The 26919-nt window shown below is 44.9% G+C and overlaps 1 protein-coding gene across 1 annotated transcript; it reads right to left on the bottom strand.

Moving 5' to 3' along the window:
• Positions 1-5300: 5300 nt before the first annotated feature.
• LOC139155188 (ras-related protein Rab-11A-like) lies at positions 5301-20112 on the bottom strand. Its single transcript, XM_070730275.1, has 5 exons — positions 19863-20112; positions 13084-13279; positions 9105-9298; positions 8093-8173; positions 5301-6490 (listed from the first exon to the last, which is right to left on the bottom strand). Exons 1-5 carry the CDS (start codon positions 19900-19902, stop codon positions 6348-6350), a joined length of 654 nt encoding a protein of 217 aa, XP_070586376.1. The 5' UTR covers positions 19903-20112; the 3' UTR covers positions 5301-6347.
• Between the last annotated feature and the right edge of the window lie 6807 nt (positions 20113-26919).

Below are 26919 nucleotides of genomic sequence, written 5' to 3'. Positions count from 1 at the left end.
CAAACTTCCCCTACCCCTGGGGGTACGCGAACCACACTTTGGGAAACACTGCTCTAGAGAAATAAAACAGGATCTCCACCTGCAGAAAATTGACATCTTCTTTGCTCTTCTCCCACCCATCTTATGTGCCAGGTCTTGGATCATCCACATCCTTGGGGAAGGAAGCCACTCTAGGCAGCCAACGGAAACCTAACTTGCAGAGAGAGAGAGAGAAAGGCAGCATTTGGGCATGTTTAAGGGCTTTGTGAGGACACGGAGGGTCAGCTGTGTAGTTTCTGATGAAGCTGTTGCCCTGTGAAGGAGAGGTATGTTAAATATTCCAGAAAGGGAGGGCTGGGGCTCTGATCGGGGAAGGAGGGGGCGTTGCCCTTTCTCCATCTCCTCTACTTTTCTGACCTGGAGAACCATAGAGTAGCAGGATCTGATTCACACCACAAAAGGTGCAGGAATTTTGGAGTAAGAGTAAGAATTCATGACTGTCTTATTATGCATTGCAACAAATACTAACCCGGATAAAAGAGGTGTTATTAGAAGAATTTTGAATGAAAGCTTCTGTGCCCTTTTTTCATTTTTCTGAAATCAAAATTGAGTATCGCCTCCTTCCCCTCCCCTCAAGGGTGAGGACCTGCCCATTTCTAATTCTTTCTCACCCTGGATGTGTTGAGTCCATCTCAGCGGGAAGCATCTTTGACCTTTGAGGTCGCTGTTTGGTTACCAGTTCCTCTTTTTCTCGCCCATCACCTCTCTTTTCACCCTGGACTCCGACTTCAAAGCAGTCAGGAGCCAGTGGGAACCTGGAGCCCCTTCTTGGCCCCGCCTGCCCTGGTACCCCATGATATATCCCCCCTTCTCTTAATACCAGAGAGCTCCTTGCCTCGCTGCTCCTCTCTCTCTTCTTGGGGCGTTTGGAGAATCCTCCCCTCTTGAAAGGGACGTGTCACATCAGCAAGCCCCCTCCCCTCCAAGCCACCATTTGTTTCCATTTATTTTGACCCCCCGTTTTGTTATTTCTGTTTGATACTTGAACTCCAATAACAATAATGCCAGGATTGACTTTTCAGGTGCACTTTAGAGTTACCTCACACATCTCCAACGGCTTCGAGCCACTCTTCTTAATCGCTAGCATTTTCCCCTCAAAAGAATCTTTTTACAAGGGTGCTGGGGATTATTCCCCCCCAAAAAAATATCTTGAATGGCACTTGAGGAAAAGTCAAATTACAGGCAACTGGTGTAGCTGCATAGAGTAGGCCGATTTCTAACAGCAGTGCAACCTGGAAAGTTTTCCCCCTCTTCCTTAGAAGCAGCTCATGGTTCTTGGAGAAGACTTGAGCATTGATTTCGTTGCTTAATACTGTTGGAAATCCAGGATTTGTTTCCCTTGAGGCCTTGTGGAGAATCTTACCGACTTCTGTTCAGTTCCATCATGCAGCTCTGTTAGAGGTGGTATTCAGCCGGTTCGTACCAGTTTAGGCGAACTGGTAGTATTGATCTACGGGTGGGCTTGGCCACCCGCCCTGGTGCTATGCCGTCCCATTTAGGCACATTTTGAAGTCATGTGGAAGCATAGGGAAAGTAAGTGAATATCAAACTCAGAGCCATGTGGAGTTTTCTCCAGCTATGGAAGGAAAAGAGATTCGAAGCAATATTTCACCAGGGGGAAAAAACCTCAGGTTCTGTTGGGATCTTTGTGTGTGTTGCAAATGGACCAAGTCCGATTCAGTGGAGGACGTAGAACTCGAGGCAAGGCAGTTTCTGAACCGAACTGGAACAGGCAGGTTTTGCTCGGGGGCATTAAGAAATCAAAGTAGAGAGATTCAAAGTCCTTCTGTTTGGTGGAAAGCTGAATAACTGAATACAGTGGCACCTCTACTTAAGAACTTAATTCGTTCTGCGACCAGGTTCTTAAGTAGGAAAGTTTGTAAGTAGAAGCAATTTTTCCCATAGGAATCCATGTAAAAGCAAATCATGCGTGCAAACCCATTAGGAAAGAAATAAAAGCTTGGAATTTGGGTGGGAGGAGGAGGAGGAAGAAGAGGAGGAGGACGGTTGTTGCCCAGAGCCAAGAGAGTGTTTCCTTTCTCTGGTCTACTCTGGTTTATTCCCTCTCCAAGCACCCAGAGAAAGGAAAACGCTATGTTCGCTCTGGGCTGCCAAAGCCTCCTTAAGTGCCACCGAAAGGCTCCTCTGGCAGCCCAGAAAAGCCCGAGGTGGCAGGGATTAAAGAGGGAATGGCAGGAAACTGGCCGGGCCTTTGTCCTGCTCTCAAATTTCCTGGGAAATTTTTCCAGGCTCAGGTTCTTTAGTAGAACATGGTTCTTGAGAAGAGGCAAAAAAAATCTTGAACCTCCAGTTCTTATCTAGAAAAGTTCTTAAGTAGGGCTACCACTGTACTTTTGATGTGACAGCGACATTCAGTTTCTGGGTTAGAGGAAAGTGAACCTCTTCTTCCCTGCGTCCCAGGAGAGAAGTCTTCTCTGAAAGACTGTAGAGATGGCCTTGTAGCATTCCTTCAGGTCCTTCCGCTTGACCGCACAAATGGAGAGCCCTCCACTACCTCTTCTCTTCTGGAGCAGCTGATCCGACACACTTGGAGGGCAGGAAGGAGAATCTGCCCTCCGAGGGTCCCGGGACCCTCGGAGTGGAGATATAGTTCTCCTTCCAAAGAGTGATTGAACTTATAGAGTTCTTCCATGATCCTTCAGGAACAATCTCCACAAAACACTTCTCAGGACATTTTCCCGAGAGCTACACAAAGAGGGACACAAACCCATCATCTTTGGTGGCCCAAAGCAATGGTCCCTCTGGTCCAGATTGGGATTTGCAGCAAAGCCATCCAGGTACCTTCAAGAGATTTGGAGCACAGGAGGAAGGGAAGGAAGTAGCCTGACAGAGTTTTCTAAACTCTTCCTCTTAAAACGCCTACATTGTAAGTAGAAAACCTAATAAAGGTAGAATACTTGACCATCCTCTTGAGGGGAAGGTCATCTAAGTTGCAGGTAAACCATCTTCTCTAGGCATCGAAGGAGGAAAGTCACATTTTTATGGGAGAAACGAGAACTTTGCTGTTTCAATTTAGGATGTCAAAATTCACTGGTTAGGAATGGGCTGAAATATTGAAATTCTTCAGGTTATGGGGCCTAGGCGTCGATTCCATCCCGTGTGATGGGGAACATTTCCCATAATTCCCAGCCAGCAGTGGGTTGGCTGTGGATTTTGGGAGTTGTAACCCAACGCCTGAGTTGTTGTAGGTTAAATAAGGACTATTGTGGACTCAAACATTTTTTTTCCTGTTAATATGATGTCGAAATGTTTTTTTTCTAATTCACATATGTATCTAATATTCATGGTTCACTTTTGTATTCCTATGGTGCTGGGTGTTTCTAGCCCATTTTTATTATTTTTTGGTTAAAATGTTGGAATTTCTTTAACATAGGAAACTTGTAGTCAACTTTGGACACTGTTCATACATTCCTGGCAGGATTAAGATGTTACTTTGTTTTCGATTCCATCTCTCCTCTCTCTATATGAAAATCCAAAAGAAAAAAAGATAGAACAAGGAAGAAGAAGAAGAAGAAGAAGAAGAAGAAGAAGAAGAAGAAGAAGAAGAAATAATTGTTGTCGTTGGCATATAATGGGAAAAAAAAGATGTTTAAAAAGTTAAAATTTTAAAAAAGAGAATAATGATGTTGCACAACTTGTAGGAGAACAAAGAAGGGAAAAAGGTTATTGTATTAAATGTGCTAAATTACATTAAGAACTTAATTTTATTAAAGTATTGTTACTTAAGAAACACACAGCTGTGGACTCGATTCATTCCTGGAGGAACTGGACATGGTTGTAAAAATAAATCCGATTTCTGACGTTCCATCCTGAGAGGGACAATGCCCCCCCTCCCATTTGTACGGTTGACCCAATGCAACAATAGCTCCTTCAAGTGAGATGGTGGACATGCTAAACAGACCCCCTATGCTTTCTGTACTCATGGTAAACTCACCCTAACACTTTTTCCTCAGGTTTTACTCAGCAAAGCAGCAAGATGCTTCCCTCAGTGTGGCCGAAACTCATTCCAGCAGAATGTTGAAGGCCACTTAAAAAAGAGTATTTTGAGCAGAGCCTGGTTGCAAGCGGTGTGCCACAAGGGTCCGTTTTGTGAGTGACACAGGGGAACGTTGGGTAGGGAAGGTTTGCCTGTTTGCCAATGACTCTAAAGTGTGCAATAGGGTTGATATTCCTGGAGGCGTCTGTCATATGGCAAAGGATTTAGCTTTACTAGGTAAGTGGTCAAAACAATGGAAACTGCAGTTGAATGTTTCCAAATGTCAAATAATGCACTTGGGGAAAAGGAATCCTCAATCTGAGTCTTGTATTGGCAGTTCTGTGTTAGCAAAAATTTGAGAAGAGAAGGATTTAGGGGTCGTGATTTCTGACGGTCTCCAAATGGGTGAACGGTGCAGTCAGGCGGCAGGGAAAGCGAGTAGAATGCTTGGCTGCATAGCTAGAGGTATAACAACCTAACTTAATTCGTTCCGTGACCAGGTTCTTAAGTAGAAAAGTTTGTAAGAAGAAGCCATTTTTCCCCATAGGTATCCATGTAAAAGCAAATAAGGCGTGCGATTGGGGAAACCACAGGGAGGGTGGAGGCCCTGTTTCCTCCCAGGAGATTCCTAGAGAGGCCCCAAGGAGGCTTCTACCTGTCTTTTCTGATAGATAGATAGATGGATGGATGGATGGATGGATGGATGGATGATAGATAGATAGATAGATAAAATATACAAACAATTATACAAACAAATAAATAAATACACTGAGTAAGCAGGCCCAGGCTGGGATAGAGGAGAGCAGCTGCTCGGGGGGTGGGGGTGAGGGGGGGATATTACTTGACGTAAGTAAATGCAGGTTTGGGGCAAAACCGTTGTAAAAAGTGGTCATGTGACTGCAGGATGCTACTAACAGCTGTAAATGCAGCCTGGTTACACGACCAGCTGTGGCCACTTGACCTGAGGTGGGGGGGGGATAACTGTTGGAAATTTGAAACCTTCAGGTACTTATATGGTAACTTCAAGTGGTCACTAAGCGACCAGCCACAAGTCGAAGGCCACCTGTACCCCACTCGCCTCCCCCAGAGATGCTCCATCTGAGGAAACATGGGTGACCCTCTTCCCTCACCTCCGTCACTTGAACCCAGGATCAGCGTTGGCGTCAAAAGTGAGAACGAGGAGAGCCTGTCCAATTATCGCCAGGACATCCTCTAAACACTCGAACACAGACGTTAAACACAGATTCTGGACCACCACGCGGCACACATTAAAATCCCCGTGTTTTATTATTTACACAACTGGAGCAAAACCACAATTAAAACTCTGGTGGGAAAGTTTTGGAGAACATCCACCGATTTCCCCTGAGGTTCACATCCCCACCCACCCACCCAATTAGTGGATAAAGGCAACCATCGCCATGGGGGGGGCCCTTCTGGACCCGACAAGACTCTGTCCAGGCCCAAATTGTGTAAAAAAAGCCCCCCCCCAAGTCCCCTTTCCTTAATATTTGTAAGACACGAAGGTGAGAAGGACCCAACTCTAGCAGAGGGGGGGGAAAAGAGGGAGGAGAGGTAGATTGCTGGGGATGTCCGATAGTGAAACTCATGTCCACATTAGTGACCAGCCACGAGGACCTGACCTCCTGAGAGGATCCCACGGCCATGTGGGGTCTCCCTCAACCTTAAACAGGAGGTCAAGCTGGGCCAGCAAGTTTCATTTTTACGAGAAGGACTCCCCAAGGAAATCCCCCTCCTTACAGGCTCAGGGGAAGGTCCAGATGAGGTGGGTGCTGGTAGATAACCCCCCCTAAAAGATTTGCCCTGGGAAAGAGTCCCGAGGCTCCCTGGCAGCACCAGGGGCTTTTAAAGCCGTCTGAAGGACCTGGGGTCACTTGGGGGAAAGGGGCCTGTTTTAAAGATGTAGCCATAAGAGGGGAGAAACCTTTTGACCTGATGGTGCCCAGTAGGAGGGTGGACCTCAAGGACTAACACGTCCATGGCTCTCCGACAAGTTGAGGGCAGCTGCTGCCTATCAAGCAGAGGGGCAAAGAGTTGGGAAACTCCACAAAAAGTTGGGGAGGGGCTGTTCACGCTTCCCCCCCTCCCGCCAATATGTCAGGCTGAAAAGCAGCCCCCTTCTAAGGGGGACCCAGCACTGGGTGGCCTCGGCTGAAACCGAGCGGTAGCTTCAACAGCAGCGTGGAGAAAGGGGTGTACAGGACGCAAGGCAAGTAGCCCGGACACCTGGTGGGAGCCGAAACTGGTCATTTCTGGGTGGCCTCCTCGCTTTGTGACTGTTTCCCACCCCAGGTTAGATGTTCTGGCAGCACGGGGTCTGCCTCGCTTCCTGTTGGGTGGGCAAGACCTTGATGGGCTCAATGGTCGTCCCGTGGCTGAACTCCGTCTCGGGCTGCCCGCCGGCAAGTTGTCGCTGGGACACAATCCGGTAGATTTCTGGAGGAGGAGAAAAAAGAGAGGAGGCCAAATGGAGTTGGAAGGGAGTCCATCTCGGTGTTGGTCGCGGGAGGTCCAGAGATTGACTTCCCAATTCATAGAAACAAAGATGATGGACAGCAGAAAAAGGCCTCCTGGTCCATCTCGTCTGCCCTTAGACTATTTCCTGCATTTTATCTCAGGAGGGATCTGTGTTTATCCCAGGCATGTTTCAATTCAGTGACTGTGGATTGACCAACCATGTCTGCTCGGAGTTTGTTCCAAGCATCTACTCCTCTACTCCAATCAATCAATCAATCAATCAATCAATCCACACACCCTGACCAAGCACTCCCAAAGCCATTCTTGCCCTAACATTAGGCGCAGCGTCCTCTAAAGCAGCGTTTCTCAACCTCAGGATCTTTAAGATGGGTGGACTTATTTTTATTTTATTTTATTATTTGTTTTGTAAAACTACTTATTGGTGGCATGCAAAGATATAACAATATTTACATACATGATACTAGTAGGAGAGAAACATGAGGACAGGGGACGGGAGGCATGCTGGTGCACTTATGCACACCACTTACTGACCTCTTAGGAATCAGGAGAGGTCAACAGTGGACAGTCTAAGGGTCAAGTTTTGGGGGTTAGGGGACGATACTATGGAGTCTTGTAGCGAGTTCCAGGCATCACCTACTTGGTTACTAAAATCGTATTTCCTACAGTTGGAGTTTGGAGCTGTTTACTTTAGGTTTGTACCTGTTGTATGCTCGTGTGTTAAAGCTGAAGTAGTCGCCGACAGGAAGGACGTTGTAGCAGATGATTTTATGGGCTATGCTTGAAGGCAACGTAGCCCTAAGCTTTCTAAACCCAGGATTGTGAGTCTAGTTGCGTAGGGGGTTCTGTTGCGAGTGGAGGGCTCTTCTGGTGAAGTATCTCCAGATGTTTTCTAGGGTATTTATGTCCGAAATGCGGTGGGGGTTCCAGACCGATGAGCAGTATTCAAGGATTGGTCTGGAGAAGGTTTTGTAAGCTCTGGCTTGTAGTGTGAGATTACCAGAGCAGAAGCTACGTAGGATTAGTAGGTTAACAACTCTTGAGGCCTTTTTGTCAATGTTGTCACAGGGGACAACTTTGGCACTTGGGCCATTGGATATGAGGAGTATTCTAAGGTCTTTGACGGAGTGAGGGTCATCTGCGAGGTCTTGTTTATCCATCTCGTATTTAGTTTCCTGATTCCTTTGGCCAATGTGTAGGACGGAGCATTTGTTGGTTGAGTTCAATTTCCAGAATCCCTCTGAACCAGCCTAATCTGGAAAGTTGAAACCCACCCATCGTAAAGCTCCTGAGATCAAGAAACACTTCTTGAATGAAGCCTTGATGTCTGCCCAGACGTTTTGAGGTGTGTTGGTGTTTTGGATTGTGCCTCCACAGACAGGGGTTGACCTTAATATCACCACCACAGGGGATCATCCGCTCACCTTTCCTGTTGCTCGCGACACCCTAGGGGCAATTGTAGGCTCCAGTCAATGATGGATGGGTCCGCTGGCCTTTCGCCGCTACCAAATCCCAGCCTAACCTATGTCCACCCAGGTCGGTGTGAAGAGAAACCAGACCTACCTGCCAGGATGTTGTGGAAGGCTGTCTCCACGTTGGTGGAATCCAGAGCTGACGTCTCGATGAAAGACAAGCCGTTCTTTTCTACACAGAGAAAAGGTCAGTCAGGAATGGCCTCCACCCAGACCTCAAGAGCCCCTCAGACCACAGCTGCCCCATCATGACCAGAAGTGCCGAGAGTCCAGTCAATCATATCGGGTCTCATTTCCCACCTGTCTATCTAGAGAGGGTACCCTCCTTGAGTGACACCAGCAAAACAAACCAATCTCAGGTGACACCTGAAGGACAAACTGACCCTTTCAGTTAAATGCTGTTAATAATAATAATAATAATAATAATAATAATAATAATAATAATAATAAGCTGGAATCCGTTTTTTGCCCTCCACAGCCTCCATGGAGGCTTCAATGAGCCCTGTGCACATGGAGGGGGCAGTGCAGGAGAGTTGTGCACACATGTGCAGGGGGAAAGCATTGCATTATTGGCGTGGGCATGCCAGCGCAGACTATCGCACCCATGCGGGCCCTTTCGACTCCTGAGCAAAAAGAAAGGTTCGCCACCAATGGTGGAGCTCAGGGCTAGGCCAAGTTGGCTCTTTTGTGACATGTGGACTCCAACTCCCAGAACTCCTGAGCCAATCATGCCAGTTCAGGAATTCTGGGAGTTGAAGTCCACGTGTCATAGAAGAGCCGACTTGGCCTACTCCACAGCGAAGATCATAGAGTCACAGGGCTGGAAAGGACTATGGTGGTCTTCTAGTCTAGGAGTAGGCCAAGATGGTTCTTCTATGACTTGTGGACTCCAACTCCCAGAATTCCTGAGCCATTCATGCTAGCTCAGGAATTCTGGGAGTTGAAGTCCACGTGTCACAGCAAAGCCATCTTGGCCGACCCATGGCTTGGCTAACGAGCGCATCCATCAGCACCAATGAGCCATGTGCTTAGGTCCCCTCCTGTGGCGAAGATGAGTAGCCGGAATCTCCTCTGGGGAGGGAGGGGCTCCTCCGGGGGCTCACCTGCAAAGCTCTTGGCCTCGTCGGTGGGCACGGCCCGTAAGTGTCGCAAGTCACTCTTGTTGCCCGCCAGCATGATGACAATGTTGGCATCCGCATGGTCCTGCAGCTCCTTCAGCCAGCGCTCGGCGTTTTCGTAGGTCAGGTACTTGGCGATGTCGTAAACAAGGAGGGCGCCGACCGCCCCTCGATAGTAGCTACACAGCGGAGGGGAAGAGGAGGGGACAGAGAGTCACTTGCCGGCAGTCTCCAACCTGATGGGAGGCCCTGACCCCAACAGGGCCCCCGCTCCTCTCATTTACAGGGGCCACAGAAATGGAGGGCACTGCCAGAACAGTATGGCCATCTTTCTAAGCCTGGACAGGGGCAGGCCACTATTCCTGGCGCTACAAGGAATCAGCCTGGAGCGCATGAGCAGAAGTTGAATCTCGCGCGTGCGAGATTTCTGGGTTTTTTCGCTTCTGCGCATGCGCCGAAGCAAAAAGGCCCGGAAATAGGCCGAAATAAGGTAAGTCACCACTGCCGCCACTTGCTGCCACTCACCCCACTGCGCCACTCGTGGGGAATTTGTCCCGCCACTCGCGGCAACTCCACCACGAATGGCCTGCCCACCGCCCGCTCTGCCTCAACGCCGGCCCGCCACAAGCAACCTGGAAAAATCTCCCAGGGAATTGGAGAGCGGCACAAAGGCCCGGCCAGTTTCCTGCCATTCCCCCTTTAATCCCGGCCATCTCGGGCTTTTCTGGGCTGCCAGTGGAGCCTTTCGGTGGCGCTTAAGGAGGCTTTGGCAGCCCAGAGCGAACGGAGCGTTTCCCTTTCTCTGGGTGCTTGGAGAGGGAATAAACCTCTGCCAGTGCCCAGAGAAAAGAAACGCTCCCTTCGCTCTGGTCAGCGACTGTCCTCCTCCTCTTCTTCTTCTTCATCCTCCTCCCACTCAAATTCCGAGCTTTTATTTCTTTCCTAATGGGTCTGCACGCATTATTTGCTTTCGCATTGATTCCTGTGGGAAAAATGGCTTCTACTTGCAAACATTTCTACTTAAGAACCTGGTCACGGAACGAATTAAGTTCATAAGTAGACGGACCACGGTATATTCAACGTCTTCTTTTTGTATTTGCTTTATATTTTTTTGTAAGCCACTGCTACAAAAGACTTTTTAAACTTTTTAAGACTTTTTAAAATGTATTAGAGCAGAGGTCCCCAACCTTTTTTGCACCAGGGACCGGCTTTAAGCTAGACCAGTTTTCCATGGCCCGGTGGGGGGGGGGAGCTAGCTGTCAGCGGCGCCGTAAAAGGGGCGATCAAGAGAGGAATGGGTGAATGAATGGACGGAGGGTGGGAAGGAAGGAAAGAGGGAAGGGACAGGAACAAAAGAAGGGTGCAAAGGAAGCAAGGAAAGGTGTGAAAGGGGAGAGTAAGAGAGGAAGGAGTGAAAGAAGGGAATGAGGGAGGAAAGAAGGGAGGAAGGAAAAGGAAAGCAAGAAATGGAGGGAGGAAAGGAAGGAAAGAAAGAAAGAAAGAAAGAAAGAAAGAAAGAAAGAAAGGGGGAAGGGACAGGAACAGAGGAAGGAAGCAAGGAAACTTATGAAAGGGGAGAGTAAGGGAAGAAGGTAGGAAGGAGAAAGAAAAGAAGAAATAGAGGAAGGGAAGGTAAAAGAGAGAAAGAAAAAGAGCAAGAAAGAAAGCAAGAAAGAGAAAGAAAGAAAGAAAGGCAACTTCAAAGAAAGGCTCACTGAGCATCTCTCACTCTCTCTCTCTTTCTATCCCTCTTTCTTTCTTTCTCTTCCTTTCTCTCTCTCCTCTTCCTTTATCTCCTCTCTCTCTCCCTCTCTCTTTCTCTCCCCCCTCTCTCCCCCTTTCCCTCTCTCCCTCTCTTGCTATCTCTCCCCCCTCTCCCTCTCTCTTTCTCCCTCTCCCTCTCTTTCTCTCTCTCCCCCCTCTCTCTTTCTCTCTCTCTCCCCCTCTTTCTCTCTCTTCTTCTCACTTTCTCTCTCTTGTTTTCTTTCTGTCTCTTTTGCTTTCTCTCTCTCTCACTCTTTCTTGTTTTCTTTCTCACGCTCTTTCTCTCTCTTGTTCTCTCTTGCTATCTCTTTCTCTCCCCCCCTTTCTCACTCTCTCTTTCTCACTTTCTCTCTATCTTGCTGTCTGTTGCTCTCACTCACTCTCGTTCTCTCTCCGTTCTTCTCAGCGATGACGCGCGCACACCCTGCCCGCCTCACCTTTGCGAGAGCACTTTCGCCCCGGGCTCTCAGCAAGGGGGTTTGCAGGAGAGGCGGGGCCAGCGAAGGTGATATTGAATGTCGGGGGAGAACGGGCGGTTGCGCGCGCTCCCTACCCCCCTGCTAGCCCACTCGGAATATTCAAAATAAGAAAAGCCTTCGCCGGCAAAGGTTTTTCTTATTTTGAATATTCCGAGTGGGCTAGCAGGGAGATAGGGAGCGCGCGCAACCGCCCGTTCTCCCCCGACATTCAATATCACCTTCGCCGGCCTCCGCTGAGGAAAGCCTTTGCCGGCATTTCCTCTCGGCGTCAAGGAGGCGCAGCGGCGGGCGGAGAGAGGGAAGGGGGGGCAGCGGCGTCCCTCCTGGCCTTGGCGGGCCGCCCAACCCTCCCCACCTCCTGCAAACGCGGCGGGCGGCGGGGGCAGAGCGAGGAGCCGGTTCCGGCGGGCACGGGGCTTGGCTGGCTGGTGGGGGGAACGCCGCTGGTGGTGCGGAAAGGCCGAGGGGGCCCTGGCGCCGCGGACCGGCTGAAAAGCCCCAACAGCCCGGTCCCGGTCCGCGGACCGGCGGTTAGGGACCTCTGTATTAGAGGAATGGATAAATGAAATAACAAAGGAGAAGATTAAAAAAATCTCCTGAATTTTTCTTATTGGGTATTTCAAACATTAAGTATAAAAAAGAAATTTATTATTTAATAATACATATATTGGTTGCGGCAAGAATTACATTTGCACAGAAATGGAAAGAAAAGGAAATAGCAAAGGACATAGAAGTTTATAAAAAAAAATATGGAATGTGCAGAACTAGATATGATGACTAAACGCTTGAATAACCAAGTAGAAACAGAACATTATGAAATACGGAACAAATTATATGAATGGTGGGATTTTAAAAATAACAACAAAAGTTAAAGTAACAAGAATTTAGAATTTTTTTGAACTTATAGTCTTGAAATTTTGTAAGTTAGAGTTTAATAGTTTAAAAACGTTTATAATAGAATAAACTTAAGATATGTTATTTACTATAGTGTTCCCTCGATTTTCGCGGGTTCGAACTTCGGGAAAAGTCTATACCACGGTTTTTCAAAAATATTAATTAAAAAATACTTTGCGGTTTCCCCCCCTATACCACGGTTTTTTCTGCCTGATGACGTCATATGTCGTCGCCAAACATTCGTCCACCTTTAATAAATATTTTTTTAAATAAACTTTAATAAGTAAACATGGCGAGTAATAATCTGAATGGTTGCTAAGGGAATGGAAAATTGCAATTTAGGGGTTTAAAGTGTTACGGGAAGGCTTGGGATACTGTCCATAGCCAAAAATAGTGTATTTACTTCCGCATCTCTACTTCGCGGAAATTTGACTTTCGCGGGCGGTCTCGGAACGCATCCCCCGCGAAAAGTGAGGGAACACTGTATTATATTTTTTGAATAAGCATTTTATAGACAAAGTAATTAAATTAACATCTAGAATTAAATTTAATAAATATCTAACATGAATGTATGTCGTTTTTCTATTGATCTGACTATAGTAAGCGGAGCCATGGCACCTCCTTGAGTGTTCGATGTTGTATGTCTTTGTTTGTCTTTTTAAAAAAAATTCAATAAAAATATTTTTTTTTAAAGAAAAGGAGCCCCTGCCCAGCCAAGACCCCCCCCTCTCCCCTTCCGTCTCGTAGACACCGGGAGGCAGCAACCAAATCGCCCCGAGTCTTCGGAGATTGGCGGCATACAAATCTAAATCAACTGTAGCTCTTACGCGGAGGTGATGGCCCGGTAGCGCTCCTGCCCAGCCGTGTCCCAGATCTGGGCCTTGACGGTTTTGCCATCGACCTGGATGCTGCGCGTAGCAAACTCCACCCCGATGGTGCTCTTACTCTCCAGGTTGAACTCATTCCGGGTGAAGCGCGAGAGCAGGTTGCTCTTCCCGACGCCCGAGTCTCCAATCAGGACGACTGCAAGGAGAGACAAGGGACTCTCTGGTTAGTTTAAACACCCAGAGCCCCATCAAAACCACATTTGGGATAATAATAAGCAAGTAGGATGCTTGGCTGCATAGCTACAGGTATCACAAGCAGGAAGAGGGGGATTGTGATCCCCTTATATAGAGCACTGGTGGGGAGACCCCATTTGGAATAATACTGTGTCCAGTTCTTGGAGACCTCACCTACAAAAAGATATGGACAAAATTGAAGGGGTCCAAAGACGGGCTACAAGAATGGTGGAAGGTCTTGAGCATCAAACGTATCAGGAAAGACTCCATGGACTCCATCTGTAGAGTCTGGAGGACAGAAGGAAAAGGGGGGACACGGTCGAAACATTTAAATATGTTAAAGGGTTAAATAAGGTCCAGGAGGGAATTGTTTTTTAATAGGAAAGTGAACCCAAGAACAAGGGGACACAATCTGAGGTCAGTTGGGGGAAAGATTAGAAGTAATGTGAGAAAATGTGATTTGACTGAAAGAGTAGTAGATCCTTGGAACAAACTTCCAGCAGACGTGGTTGGTAAATCCACAGTCACTGAATTTAAACATGCCTGGGATAACACACAGATCCATCCTGAGATAAAATACAGAAAATAGTATAAGGGCAGACTAGATGGACCAGGAGGTCTTTTTCTGCTGTCAGACTTCTATGTTTCTATGTTTTAGGGACTCCTAAAAATAAAATAGCCATAACAAATTGCTTTTTTTTTTTCTTTTACGTTGTCTATGAGGTCCTTGTTTAGCCATGCTGGTTTCATTTTAGTTTCTCTTTTTCATGGGGATTGAATTGAGCCAACAATGTGCAGCAGCAGCCAAAAAAGCCAACACCATCCTAAGCTGCATCAACAGGGGGATACACACTCCAAGACCAGGGAAGTCTTAATACCACTCTACTACGCCCTGGTCAGACCACACCTGGAGTACTGTGTTCAGTTCTGGTCACCACACTTCAAAAGAGACATTGAAACTCTGGAGAAGGTGCAGAAAAGAGCAACCAAGATGATTAAGGGATTGGAAACCAAGACTTATGAAGAGAGACTGAGGGACCTGGGCATGGACAGCCTAGAGAAATGGAGGGCCAGAGCGGACATGATAGCCGTCTACAGGTATACGAGGGGTTGCCACAGAGAGGAGGGGGTCACTCTATTCTCCAGGGCACCGGAGGGCCGGACGAGGAACAACGGCTGGAAGCTGACCAAGGAGAGATTCAACCTGGAAATAAGGAAGAACTTCCTGACGGTCAGAGTGATCAATCTACCAGCGGACGTTGTGAACTCCAATACTCTGGACATTTTAAAGAGGAAATTGGACGGCCACTTGGCTGGGGATGCTATAGGGTTCCTGCTTAGGCAGGGGGTTGGACTTGATGACCCGCATGGTCCCTTCCAACTCTAACAATAAATAAATAAATAAAATTATTTCTAGAAGGCCAAGGTCATTCTTTCCCTCTGCACTCCTGCACCTTGTCGGAAGGAGATGGGTGGATTCTTCCAGCCTGGTCAACGTGATAGAAGTGGGAATGTGAGGACAAGGGCTTGAATTTTAACTAGGTGGTGGAATCCAGGGATTTCATATTCGGGTTTCACCTAGATGTGTCAATATGGTTCTGTGAATAAAATGGAACTTTGAGGAATATTTTGGCACTGACATTATTTGACAGTCAAATAATAACAACATTTGGGCTTTTGAACCTCTTGTTTTCAAAAGAAAAAAGAAAATATTTCTTACATGTTTTGTTTTGTTTTTACAGATCTTAATCCATTTCTATTGCCTTTTGAATATATCATTCATTTCTCTCTATGTTTTATTAAATTATTTATTTATTTATTCATTCGTTCATTAGATTTCTTTTTTTAAAGTTTCTTTATTGTTTTCAAAATAAAAAAGAAAATATTTCTTACATGTTTTGTTTTGTTTTTGCAGATCTCAATCCATTTCTATTGCCTTTTGAATATATCATTCATTTCTCTATAGGTTTTATTAAATTATTTATTTATTTATTCATTCATTTATTAGATTTTTTTTAAGTGTCTTTATTGTTTTAAAAAGAAAAAAGAAAATATTTCTTACATGTTTTGTTTTGTTTTTGCAGATCTCAATCCATTTCTATTGCCTTTTGAATATATCATTCATTTCTCTATATGTTTTATTAAATTATTTATTCATTCATTCATTCATTCATTTATTAGATTTCTTCTTTTTTAAAGTGTCTTTATTGTTTTCAAAAGAAAAAAGAAAATATTTCTTACATGTTTTGTTTTGTTTTTACAGATCTTAATCCATTTCTATTGCCTTTTGAATATATCATTCATTTCTCTATATGTTTTATTAAATTATTTATTCATTCATTCATTCATTCATTTATTAGATTTCTTCTTTTTTAAAGTGTCTTTATTGTTTTCAAAAGAAAAAAGAAAATATTTCTTACATGTTTTGTTTTGTTTTTACAGATCTTAATCCATTTCTATTGCCTTTTGAATATATCATTCATTTCTCTATATGTTTTATTAAATTATTTATTCATTCATTCATTCATTCATTTATTAGATTTCTTCTTTTTTAAAGTTTCTTTATTGTTTTCAAAAGAAAAAAGAAAATATTTCTTACATGTTTTGTTTTGTTTTTACAGATCTTAATCCATTTCTATTGCCTTTTGAATATATCATTCATTTCTCTATATGTTTTATTAAATTATTTATTTATTCATTCATTCATTAGATTTCTTTTTTTTAAGTTTCTTTATTGTTTTCAAAATAAAAAAGAAAATATTTCTTACATGTTTTGTTTTGTTTTTGCAGATCTTAATCCATTTCTATTGCCTTTTGAATATATCATTCATTTCTCTATATGTTTTATTAAATTATTTATTTATTCATTCATTCATTAGATTTCTTTTTTTTAAGTTTCTTTATTGTTTTCAAAATAAAAAAGAAAATATTTCTTACATGTTTTGTTTTGTTTTTGCAGATCTCAATCCATTTCTATTGCCTTTTGAATATATCATTCATTTCTCTATATGTTTTATTAAATTATTTATTTATTTATTCATTCATTAGATTTCTTTTTTTAAAGTTTCTTTATTGTTTTCAAAATAAAAAAGAAAATATTTCTTACATGTTTTGTTTTGTTTTTGCAGATCTCAATCCATTTCTATTGCCTTTTGAATATATCATTCATTTCTCTATATGTTTTATTAAATTATTCATCCATCCATCCATCCATTCATTTAATAGATTTCTATGCCGCCCTTCTCGAGTCTACGGAGAGGGGTGGCATACAAATCCAATCAATCAATCAATCAATCAATCAATCAATCAATAATTAAATAAATAATAAATAAATAAATAAATTGAATATAACAAATGTAATAACTGCAAAATATGAAAAATTTACTAAAACATTTTAAAAGACCCCATGTACACTCAAACACATTCCCCCAATCCAATCATTTTTCCTTTTTATAATGGTTTGTTTCATTATAAAATAAAAATGCAGGCATTCCCAACTTTTTTTCAGTGCGGGGAAAATACACAACACACACACACACACACAAAGTCACCTTAACCTTCTGTTTTTCCACCTCGCGTGTCTATAACGGCGAAATCAATTCTAGACCTTGAAAACTAAAGTCCAATAATTTTTTTTTAGCAAAAACATAGAAACATAGAAGACGGACGGCAGAAAAAGACCTCATGGTCCATCTCGTCTGCCCTTATACTATTTCCTGTATTTTACCTTAGGATGGATCTATGTTTATCCCAGGCATGGAAGTTTGTTCCAAGCATCTACTACTCTTTCAGTGAAATAATATTTTCTCATGTTAGAAACATAGAAGACTGACGGCATAAAAAGACCTCATGGTCCATCTCGTCTGCCCTTATACTATTTCCTGTATTTTACCTTAGGATGGATCTATGTTTATCCCAGGCATGGAAGTTTGTTCCAAGCATCTACTACTCTTTCAGTGAAATAATATTTTCTCATGTTAGAAACATAGAAGGCTGGCGGCATAAAAAGACCTCATGGTCCATCTCGTCTGCCCTTATACTGTTTCCTGTATTTTATCCTACAATGGATATATGTTTATCCCAGGCACGTTTACATTCAGTGACTGTGGATTTACCAACCACGTCTGCTGGGAGTTTGTTCCAAGGATCTACTACTCTTTCAGTAAAATAATATTTTCTCATGTTGCTTTTGATCTTTCCCCCAACTAACTTCAGATTGTGTCCCCTTGTTCTTGGGTTCACTTTCCTATTGAAAACACTTCCCTCCTGGACCTTATTTAACCCTTTAATATATTTAAATGTTTCGATCGTGTCCCCCCTTTTCCTTCTGTCCTCCAGACTCTACAGATGGAGTCCATGGAGTCTTTCCTGGTCAGTTTTATGCTCAAGACCTTCCACCATTCTTGTAGCCCGTCCAGAAGTGGTTTCTAGGGAGAAACAAAACTAGATAATATTCTTTTCTGGCGCCCTTTAAACAATCCATGGTGTGAAGAAATATCTCTTTACACTGTTGTGCATCTTAGATTTGCGTAAGTGATGCCCACTGTGCTCTTCCCGGAGACCCACGAAAGGGGCACAAAACCCTCCCCCTCCTCCCTCATTCCGGCCTCTGGCACACCTGCATGTGATGCTGGTGGCAGGTGGCCCAACCCACACCTGTCCTGCCAGTCGAGAGCCCAGCCCCAGGTAGGAGCCGCCCTGCGAACCTGCTCTGACTCACCTGCCGGAAACCCTCTCTGTGGGCAACCCCAAAGGCCTGGCAGGCTGCCTGGGGGATTCTACAACGTGAAATCTTGGCTGCATAGCTAGAGGTATCACAAGCAGGAAGAGGGAGATTGTGACCCCGCTATAACAGAGCGCTGGGGAGACCCCATTGGGAATAATACTGTGTCCAGTTCTGGAGACCTCACCTACAAAAAGAGACATGGATCAAACTAAAGGGGTCCAAAGACGGCCTACAAAAATGATGGAAGGTCTCAAGCATAAAACTGACCAGGAAAGACTTCATGGACTCCATCTGTAGAGTCTGGAGGACAGAAGGAAAAGGGGGGACAGGATCGAAACATTTAAATATGTTAAAGGGTTAAATAAGGTTCAGGACGGAAGTGTTTTTAATAGGAAACTGAACCCAAGAACAAGGGGACACAATCTGAAGTTAGTTGGGGGAAAGATCAAAAGCAACGTGAGAAAATATTATTTTACTGAAAGCGTAGTAGATCCTTGGAACAAACTTCCAGCAGACGTGGTTGATCAATCCACAGTCACTGAATTTAAACCTGCCTGGGATAAACATAGATCCATCCTGAGATAAAATACAGGAAATAGTGGAAGGGCAGACGAGATGGACCATGAGGTCTTTTTCTGCCGTCAGTCTTCTATGTTTCTAACATGAGAAAATATTATTTCACTGAAAGAGGAGTAGATGCTTGGAACAAACTTCCATGCCTGGGATAAACACAGATCCATCCTAAGATAAAATACAGGAAATAGTTTAAGGGCAGACGAGATGGACCCTGAGGTCTTTTTCTGCCGTCTGTCTTCTAGGTTTCTATGTTTCTACCTTAAAGTGGCCACGGTTGAGATATAAACAGACAGGTGGGCACCAAAGGCTTTTAGACCTCCGAATTGAATGACAGCTGATTGAAAGCTGGCCGGAGGACTCTGGGCGTTGAAGTTCCACAGGTCTTCAAGTTCCCAAGGTTGGACACCTTGGGCCGAGGGAAGGTCTCCGGTGGGGCTTCCCTCTTGTCAGGTCCAGGGAAAGATTTTAGGATCTAGAAGACCCAGGCCTGGGATGAGGCCTCCTGACAAGGGAGCCAGGTGAGCAGAGGTGAGGTGCTCAGGTGGGACGGTGAGGTGTTTTTGACCCCCGGCACCTGGGCAGGTAGCGAAATCGCGCGCGGACACACAGGTGTGCCTGTAGCCCAGGTGCCGTAGCAGAATTCCACCAACACTCAGAACCGCAGGAGCGAGCACACCTCACTGTCCCACCTGAGTAGCTCACCTATGGAGGTGGGGGGAGTACCTGGGTTTTGGGGGGGAGGAACCAGAATTAAGCGACTTCTGGAGAGGTGTGAGGACCGCGATTCCCAGAATCCGAGGATGGCTGGGGATTCGGGGAGGAGGGCAAGCCCCTTCCAGCCCACCTGAGACAGACAGGTGAGTGCCCACGGAAGCTTTGGAGAGCTGGGAAGAGAAAGAAAGAGGGATTCCCACCAACGGGCACCTGGATACCTGCAAAAACCCCACCGGCTCTGTGGGAGCAGGAGAATAGCCTCCGAGCCCCTTACAGCCCCTTCCCAGTCCTCAGGTAGAGGTGGGCTGCTCAGGTGGGAAGGAGAGGTGTGTTCTCCCCCCTCCCCGTAGCTCTGAGTGGTGGCGGAGTCCGGCGCATCTGGGCAGGTAGAGAAAGCGCGCGCGGACACGCAGGGGCGCGACGGGCGCACCTTGGCAGCCCCCTCCCCCTGTGTCCGCAGGTGAGCCCGGGAGGAGAAGCAGGAGGCGGGGAGGGGGGGGGGGCCCGCAGTTTGCAAGTCCTCACTCACTCTTGAACAGGTAGTCGTACTCGTCGTCTTTGCCCCGCATCGCGCCCGGACTTCTGCGCTTCCTGCCGCTCGGCCACACCTGCGCGTCTCCCCTGGGCCGGAAAAGGTGGCGGTGATCTCACGGGCCGGCGATTTCCTGCCTCCTGGCCGGCTACAGGTAGGCGGGGCGGCAGGTCGGGCTTCCCGGGCGGGGTTGGCGCCTGATTGGTCACCGGCCTCGCCCCCCTCCGGCTTTATTGACTGCAGGCAGGTGCCTCGCTTGCTCACCTGGCCAGGTAAAGAGGAAGGGAGGGGCGCGCACGCTCTTTCCCTCCCTCCCTCCCTCCCTCCGGCTCTTTAAAGGGGCCGCCTCCTTCCACCTGAAGGGGAGCAAACAAGGGCGGGTCCGGGTTTAGTCCGTTCCACTTTGGAAGTGACCTCACCCGAGTGAAATAAACGAAACCTAGAAGACTGACGGCAGAAAAAGACCTCATGGTCCATCTAGTCTGCCCTGATACTATTTCCTGTATTTTATCTTAGGATGGATCTATGTTTATCCCAGGCATGGAAGTTTGTTCCAAGCATCTACTACTCTTTCAGTCAAATAATATTTTCTCCTGTTAGAGACATAGAAGACTGACGGCAAAAAAAGACCTCATGGTCCATCTGGTCTGCCCTGATACTATTTCCTGTATTTTATCTTAGGATGGATCTATGTTTATCCCAGGCATGGAAGTTTGTTCCAAGCATCTACTACTCTTTCAGTCAAATAATATTTTCTCCTGTTAGAGACATAGAAGACTGACGGCAAAAAAAGACCTCATGGTGCATCTCGTCTGCCCTTATACTATTTCCTGTATTTTATCTTAGGATGGATCTATGTTTATACCAGGCATGTTTACATTCAGTTCCTGTAGATCGATCGATCGATCTATCTATCTATCTATCTATCTATCTATCTATCTATCTATCTATCTATCTATCGATCGATCGATCTATCTATCTATCTACCTTTCTTTCTTTCTATCTATCTATCTATCTATCTATCTATCTATCTTTCTATCTATCTATCTTTCTTTCTTTCTATCTATCTATCCATCCATCCATTATCTATCTATCTATCTATCTATCTATCTATCTATCTATCCATTATCTATCTATCTATCTATCTATCTATCTATCTGTCTGTCTGTCTGTCTGTCTGTCTATCTATCTATCTTTCTATCTTTCTTTCTTTCTTTCTTTCTTTCATCTATCTATCCATCCATCCATTATCTATCTATCTATCTATCTATCTATCTATCTATCTATCTATCTATCTACCAACATAAAAGATTGATGGTAGAAAAAGACCTCCTGGTCCATCTAGTCTGCCCTTATACTATTTCCTGCCTTTTATCTCAGGATAGATCTATGTTTATCCCAGGCGTGTTTAAATTCAGTGACTGTGGATTGACCAACCACCTCTGCTGGAAGTTTTTTCCAAGCCTCTACTACTCTTTCAGTCAAATATTTTCTCACATGGCTTCTGATCTTTCCCCCCAACTGACTTCAGATTGTGTCCCCTTGTTCTTGGGTTCACTTTCCTATTAAAAACACTTAAACCCTCCTGGACCTTATTTAACCCTTTAATATATTTAAATGTTTCGATCCTGTCCCCCCTTTTCCTTCTGTCCTCCAGACTATAGAGATGGAGTCCATGAAGTCTTTCCTGGTCAGTTTTATGGCTTAAGACCTTCCACCCTTCTTGTAGCCCGTCTTTGGACCCCTTCAATTTTGTCCATATCTCTTTTTGTAGGTGAGGTCTCCAGAACTGGACACAGTATTATTCCCAATGGGGTCTCACCAAGCGTTCTATACAGCGGGGTCACAATCTCCCTCTTCCTGCTTGTGATATCCTTCTATTCTCTAATTCAGGGGGGTCTCCCAACCTCGGCCCCTTTAAGACTTCAACTCCCAGAACTCCTCAGCCAGCAAAGCAAAGCTGGCTGGGGAATTCTGGGAGTTGAAGTCCACCACGTCTTAAAGTTGCCGAGGTTGGGAGACCCCCTACTCTTATTTGATATGTATTTTATTCCTGAATTTTCACTTCTATTCTTTCTCTATTTTACTCAAGTATAACCTCTATAACCTCCATTGGGTATTGTTGTGCATTGGACAGAATGAATGAATGAATGAATGAATGAATGAATGAATGAATGAATGAATGAATGAATGAATAAATAAATAAATAAATAAATAAATAAATATATATATTCACCCCTTGGGCAGGAGGCACAACTGAAAACAGACGACTTGAAAACCAGTTGGCCACCAAGTGTAAACTTATAACCAATTAAACCAATTTCCAAGATACCAAGCCATGTTAATTTGATATCCAGGAGACGTGTCAGGCAGCCGGTACTTAAATTGCCGGCTAATTATACTGTCACGGCGACACTTTGTCAAAAGCTTTCATAGCCTTCCCACCATTTAATAATAATAAGGAACTCTTTTTTTTTATGACGTCAGTTGATAAGTGACAATGTAACTCCGTGTAATTTTTACTTTATTAGAAACACAGAAGATTAACGGCAGAAAAAGACCCCCTGGTCCATCTCGTCTGCCCTTATACTATTTCCTGTATTTTTATCTTAGGATGGATCTGTGTTTATCCCAGGCATGGAAGTTTGTTCCAAGCATCTACTACTCTTTCAGTCAAATAATATTTTCTCATGTTAGAAACAGAGAAGACTGACGGCAGAAAAAGACCTCCTGGTCCATCTCGTCTTCCCTTATACTATTTGCTCTGTTTTATCTTAGGAAGGATCTATGTTTATCCCAGGCATGGAAGTTTGTTCCAAGCATCTACTACTCTTTCAGTCAAATAATATTTTCTCATGTTAGAAACAGAGAAGACTGACGGCAGAAAAAGACCTCCTGGTCCATCTCGTCTTCCCTTATACTATTTGCTCTGTTTTATCTTAGGAAGGATCTATGTTTATCCCAGGCATGGAAGTTTGTTCCAAGCATCAACTACCCTTTCAGTGAAATAATATTTTCTCATGTTAGAAACATAGAAGATTGACGGCAGAAAAAGACCTCCTGGTCCATCTCGTCTGCCCTTCTACTCTTTCCTGTATTTTATCTGAGGATGGATCTATGTTTATCCCAGGCATGGAAGTTTGTTCCAAGCATCTACTACTCTTTCAGTCAAATAATATTTTCTCATGTTAGAAACATAGAAGATTGACGGCAGAAAAAGACCTCCTGGTCCATCTCGTCTGCCCTTCTACTCTTTCCTGTATTTTATCTGAGGATGGATCTATGTTTATCCCAGGCATGGAAGTTTGTTCCAAGCATCTACTTACTCTTTCAGTCAAATAATATTTTCTCATGTTAGAAACATAGAAGACTGACGGCAGAAAAAGACCTCATGGTCCATCTCGTCTGCCCTTCTACTCTTTCCTGTGTTTTATCTTAGGATGGATCTGTGTTTATTCCAGGCAGGTTTCAGTTCGGTGACTGGATTGACCAACCACATCTGCTGGAAGTTTGTTGCAAACATTTACTGTACTCCTCTTTCAGTCAAATCATATTTTCTCACGTGGCTTCTGATCTTTCCCCCAACTAACCTCAGATTGTGTCCCCTTGTCCTTGGGTTCACTTTCCTATTGAAAACACTTAAACCCTCCTGGACCTTATTTAACCCTTTAACATATTTAAATGTTTCGATCATGTCCCCCCTTTTCCTTCTGTCCTCCAGACTGGACAGATGGACTCCATGAAGTCTTTCCTGATGAGTTTTATGCTTCAGACCTTCCACCATTCTTGTCGCCCGTCTTTGGACCCCTTCAATTTGATCCATATCTCTTTTTGTAGGCGAGGTCTCCAGAACTGGACACTGTATTATTCCAAACGGGGTCTCACCGGCGCTATTGATTTATTGATTAAATTTGCTGCTAAGTGATGGCCTTCTGGACATCTCGAGGCTGAATTCTGGCAGGGATTGTTTCTCCTCAGGTAGGAAGGATCCCAGCCCAGAGGTCACCACCATCCCTGAAGAAAAAGAAGCCAAGAGAGGACAGCATCGCGTGGTCAACCTTCAGCTAATTGGACAGGAGGAGGAATTGGCAACCAAAAGGCATTGTGGACAGAGAAACATATTTTCCACAAAGGAGAGGATGGGATCACTGCTCACGGTCACTCATGCCCTCATCACCTCCAGGTTTGACTACTGCATTGCTCTCTACATGGGGCGACCTTTGAAGAATGTTCGGAAACTTCAGATCGTGCAGAATGCAGCTGCAAGAGCAATCATGGGCTTCCCCACATATGCCCATGTCACACCAACACTCCGCAGTCTGCATTGGTTGCCGGTCAGTTTCCGGTCACAATTCAGTGTTGGTTATGACCTATAAAGCCCTTCATGGCATCGGACCAGAATATCTCCAAGACCGCCTTCTGCTGCACGAATCCCAGTGACCAGTTAGGTCCCACAGAGTGGGCCTTTTCCGGGTCCCGTCGACGAAACAATGTCGTCTGGCGGGACCCAGGGGAAGAGCCTTCTCTGTGGTGGCCCCGACCTTCTGGAATCAACTCCCCCCGGAGATCAGGACTGCCCCCACCCTCCTTGCCTTTCGCAAACTTTTGAAAACCCACCTTTGTCACCAGGCAAGGGGAAATTGACACACCCCTAGCTGTTCCACTTCATGTATGGTTTGTCTGAACTGTATGATTGTTTTTTTATAAGGGTTTTTAAATTGTTTTTAATATTGGATTTTTATCTCATGTATTATTTGTTGTGAGCAGCTACAAGTCCTCGGAGAAGGGTGGCATACAAATCTAATAAATTATTATTATTATTATTATTATTATTATTATTATTATTATTATTATATTGTTGTTATTCTTGTTGTTGTTGTTGTTATTATTATTATTATGTTGTTGTTATTATTATTGTTGTTGTTGTTGTTATTATTATTATTATTATCATCATCTCCGTCTCTCTCCTCCTTTCTTTTCATCCCTGTTCAATATTTTTCCACGGCGTCTCTTAAGGGTGTGTTATATTTATTTATTTTATTTATTTATTATTTAGATTTGTATGCCGCCCCTCTCCGCGGACTCGGGGCGGCTCACAGCAAAATATAACAAATCGTAACAAATCCAAATAAAATTTAAAATATTTTAAAAAGTTTAAAAAGAACCCCATTTACTAACAAGCACACACACAAACACACCATGCATAAATGCACTTCGTATCTCCTGCTTTGTGCTGTGTGCTATTGTTCGGTGCAAAAAACGACACTCCCTGGGGATCACATAACACCCCCCCGGCATTGCCCCACGCTCCCCCAGGGGGGTCCACCCCACTATTTGGGAAACACTGCACCAGGAGCACCATACGAGTCTTCGGAGAGGGGCGGCATACAAATCTAATAAATAATAATAATTATTATTATTATTATTATTATTATTATTATTATTATCCTATTAAGCAACGTAGTAAAAATAGGCACTCCCATCATCCAGAGCAATTTATTCAGAAACATGTTTATATATACATATTTATAGTGAGAGACACAACCCCCCACCGCACAAAGTCTGGTATCTTGTGGTGGGAGGTTTCGAAAAAGAATCCCTGCACGTCAGAACTGTTTGCTCGAAGGGCATCGGAAGCGCCTAGCGAGCCCAACCTTGTTACCACCTGTTGTGGTTAGCTCTGGCCCTGCTCCTGCCCCTAGGACTGTGGATGTGGGGGAGACATCCACATGCTGCAGGCCTGTTTTGCCCCTCCAGTGGAATCTGCTGATGAAGGCTCCTCTGACCAAGAAGACATGAGTGACAGGGAAGAGGAGAGTGTGGCAGACAGCTCAGAAGGAGATCAATTCTCTCCCTCCTCCTTGGATTCGGAACAAGAGTTAATGACACAGCCACGCATGCGGAGAGCGATGCATAGGCAGCAACAACTGAAGGATTATTACAAGAGAAAATGAGGCCACCTGTGGTTGGGTGGGGCTGTGGTCATTATAAATAGCAGCCTGTGGGTTTGGCCATGGTGGAGGATTATCCGATCGTTGTGTTTCGTGACTGCTTTGCTGACTTTGACCTTTTGTGTGCTGATTTTCCCCCGCTTTGAAACTAAACCAGAGCAAAGTGTGTTTCACTTTGTGAAAGAAGAAGGACTGTGAATTGCCTCACAGCTGCAAGCTAAGTATCTCAGAACTGATAAGGGACTTGGACAAATGACCAGTTTGTTTGGAGACGAGGGCTCTCTGCTATCCCAAAAGAGGGCTTGGTTTAAGGGAATTTTCATTATAAAGAACATTGTTTTGAATTTTCAAACGTGTGTGTGTCTGAAATTTGTACCTGTGAATTTTTGGGAGGAGTCTACCAGAGAGCCCGACAGAACACCACCTAGGAAACATCAATGATGGGAGAGCTACCCGAGACGTCCAGCATCATTTCTTTGCAAGCAAGGAAGCAACTTAAGAATATGAAGAGTCATATTGACCCCTGGCTGCAGCTCTCTAAGCCCGGAAGTGTTGTGGTTGGCTCTGGGCCAGCTCCTGCCCCAAAGAATGAGGGGGGTGGATGTGGGGAGAATTTCCACAGTGTCCTAAGCCAGTGTCATTGCCTTCTTCTGACAGTGACCAGTAGGTATCAGGAGGTGAAGAGGGATTGGACTCAGGGCAGAATCCTCGTTATCATCCCTGGATTCGGATGACGAACCCTTCATTGACGTACGCAGGCGCAGAGCACCGAATAGGAAGGAGCGGCTGCACAGGTGTTATCAGAAATAAGAGAATTCGCACGTGGTTGGGTGTGGTGCAGCCAACTAGGGCTGCTGGTAAAAGGACAGCTTGTCGGCTGCCTCGTGTGGACGGTTGTCTGTCTGTCTTTGGAGGAAGAGCCTGGCGTTTCAAGAAATCTCCGTCTGTTGATTTTTCGGGACTTTGAAACCAAAGCCACGGCAAAGCGTGTTTGTTTCAACTGGTGGAAGAAAGAGGGCTGTGACGTTTCTTCACAGCTGCTAGCTAAGGACTTTGGGGCTGCGCAACGGGTTTTGATGCCTATGGGTTTGTTTTGGGAAGAG

Source organism: Erythrolamprus reginae, assembly GCF_031021105.1.
Source record: "Erythrolamprus reginae isolate rEryReg1 chromosome 13 unlocalized genomic scaffold, rEryReg1.hap1 SUPER_13_unloc_5, whole genome shotgun sequence".
NCBI classification, from domain to species: domain Eukaryota; kingdom Metazoa; phylum Chordata; class Lepidosauria; order Squamata; family Dipsadidae; genus Erythrolamprus; species Erythrolamprus reginae.
Note: the sequence above shows the minus strand (reverse complement) of the source record. Positions and strands in the feature narration are given on the sequence as shown.

Bases quoted from the DNA above. Each gene is read 5' to 3' on its own strand.
- LOC139155188 (XM_070730275.1), bottom strand. From the start codon at position 19,902: ATGCGGGGCAAAGACGACGAGTACGACTACCTGTTCAAGA. The intron at 13,280-19,862 runs GTGAGTGAGGAC...CTCTCCTTGCAG, and splicing joins GTACGACTACCTGTTCAAGA to TCGTCCTGATTGGAGACTCG. The intron at 8,174-9,104 runs GTGAGCCCCCGG...TTCTCTGTGTAG, and splicing joins CGAGGCCAAGAGCTTTGCAG to AAAAGAACGGCTTGTCTTTC.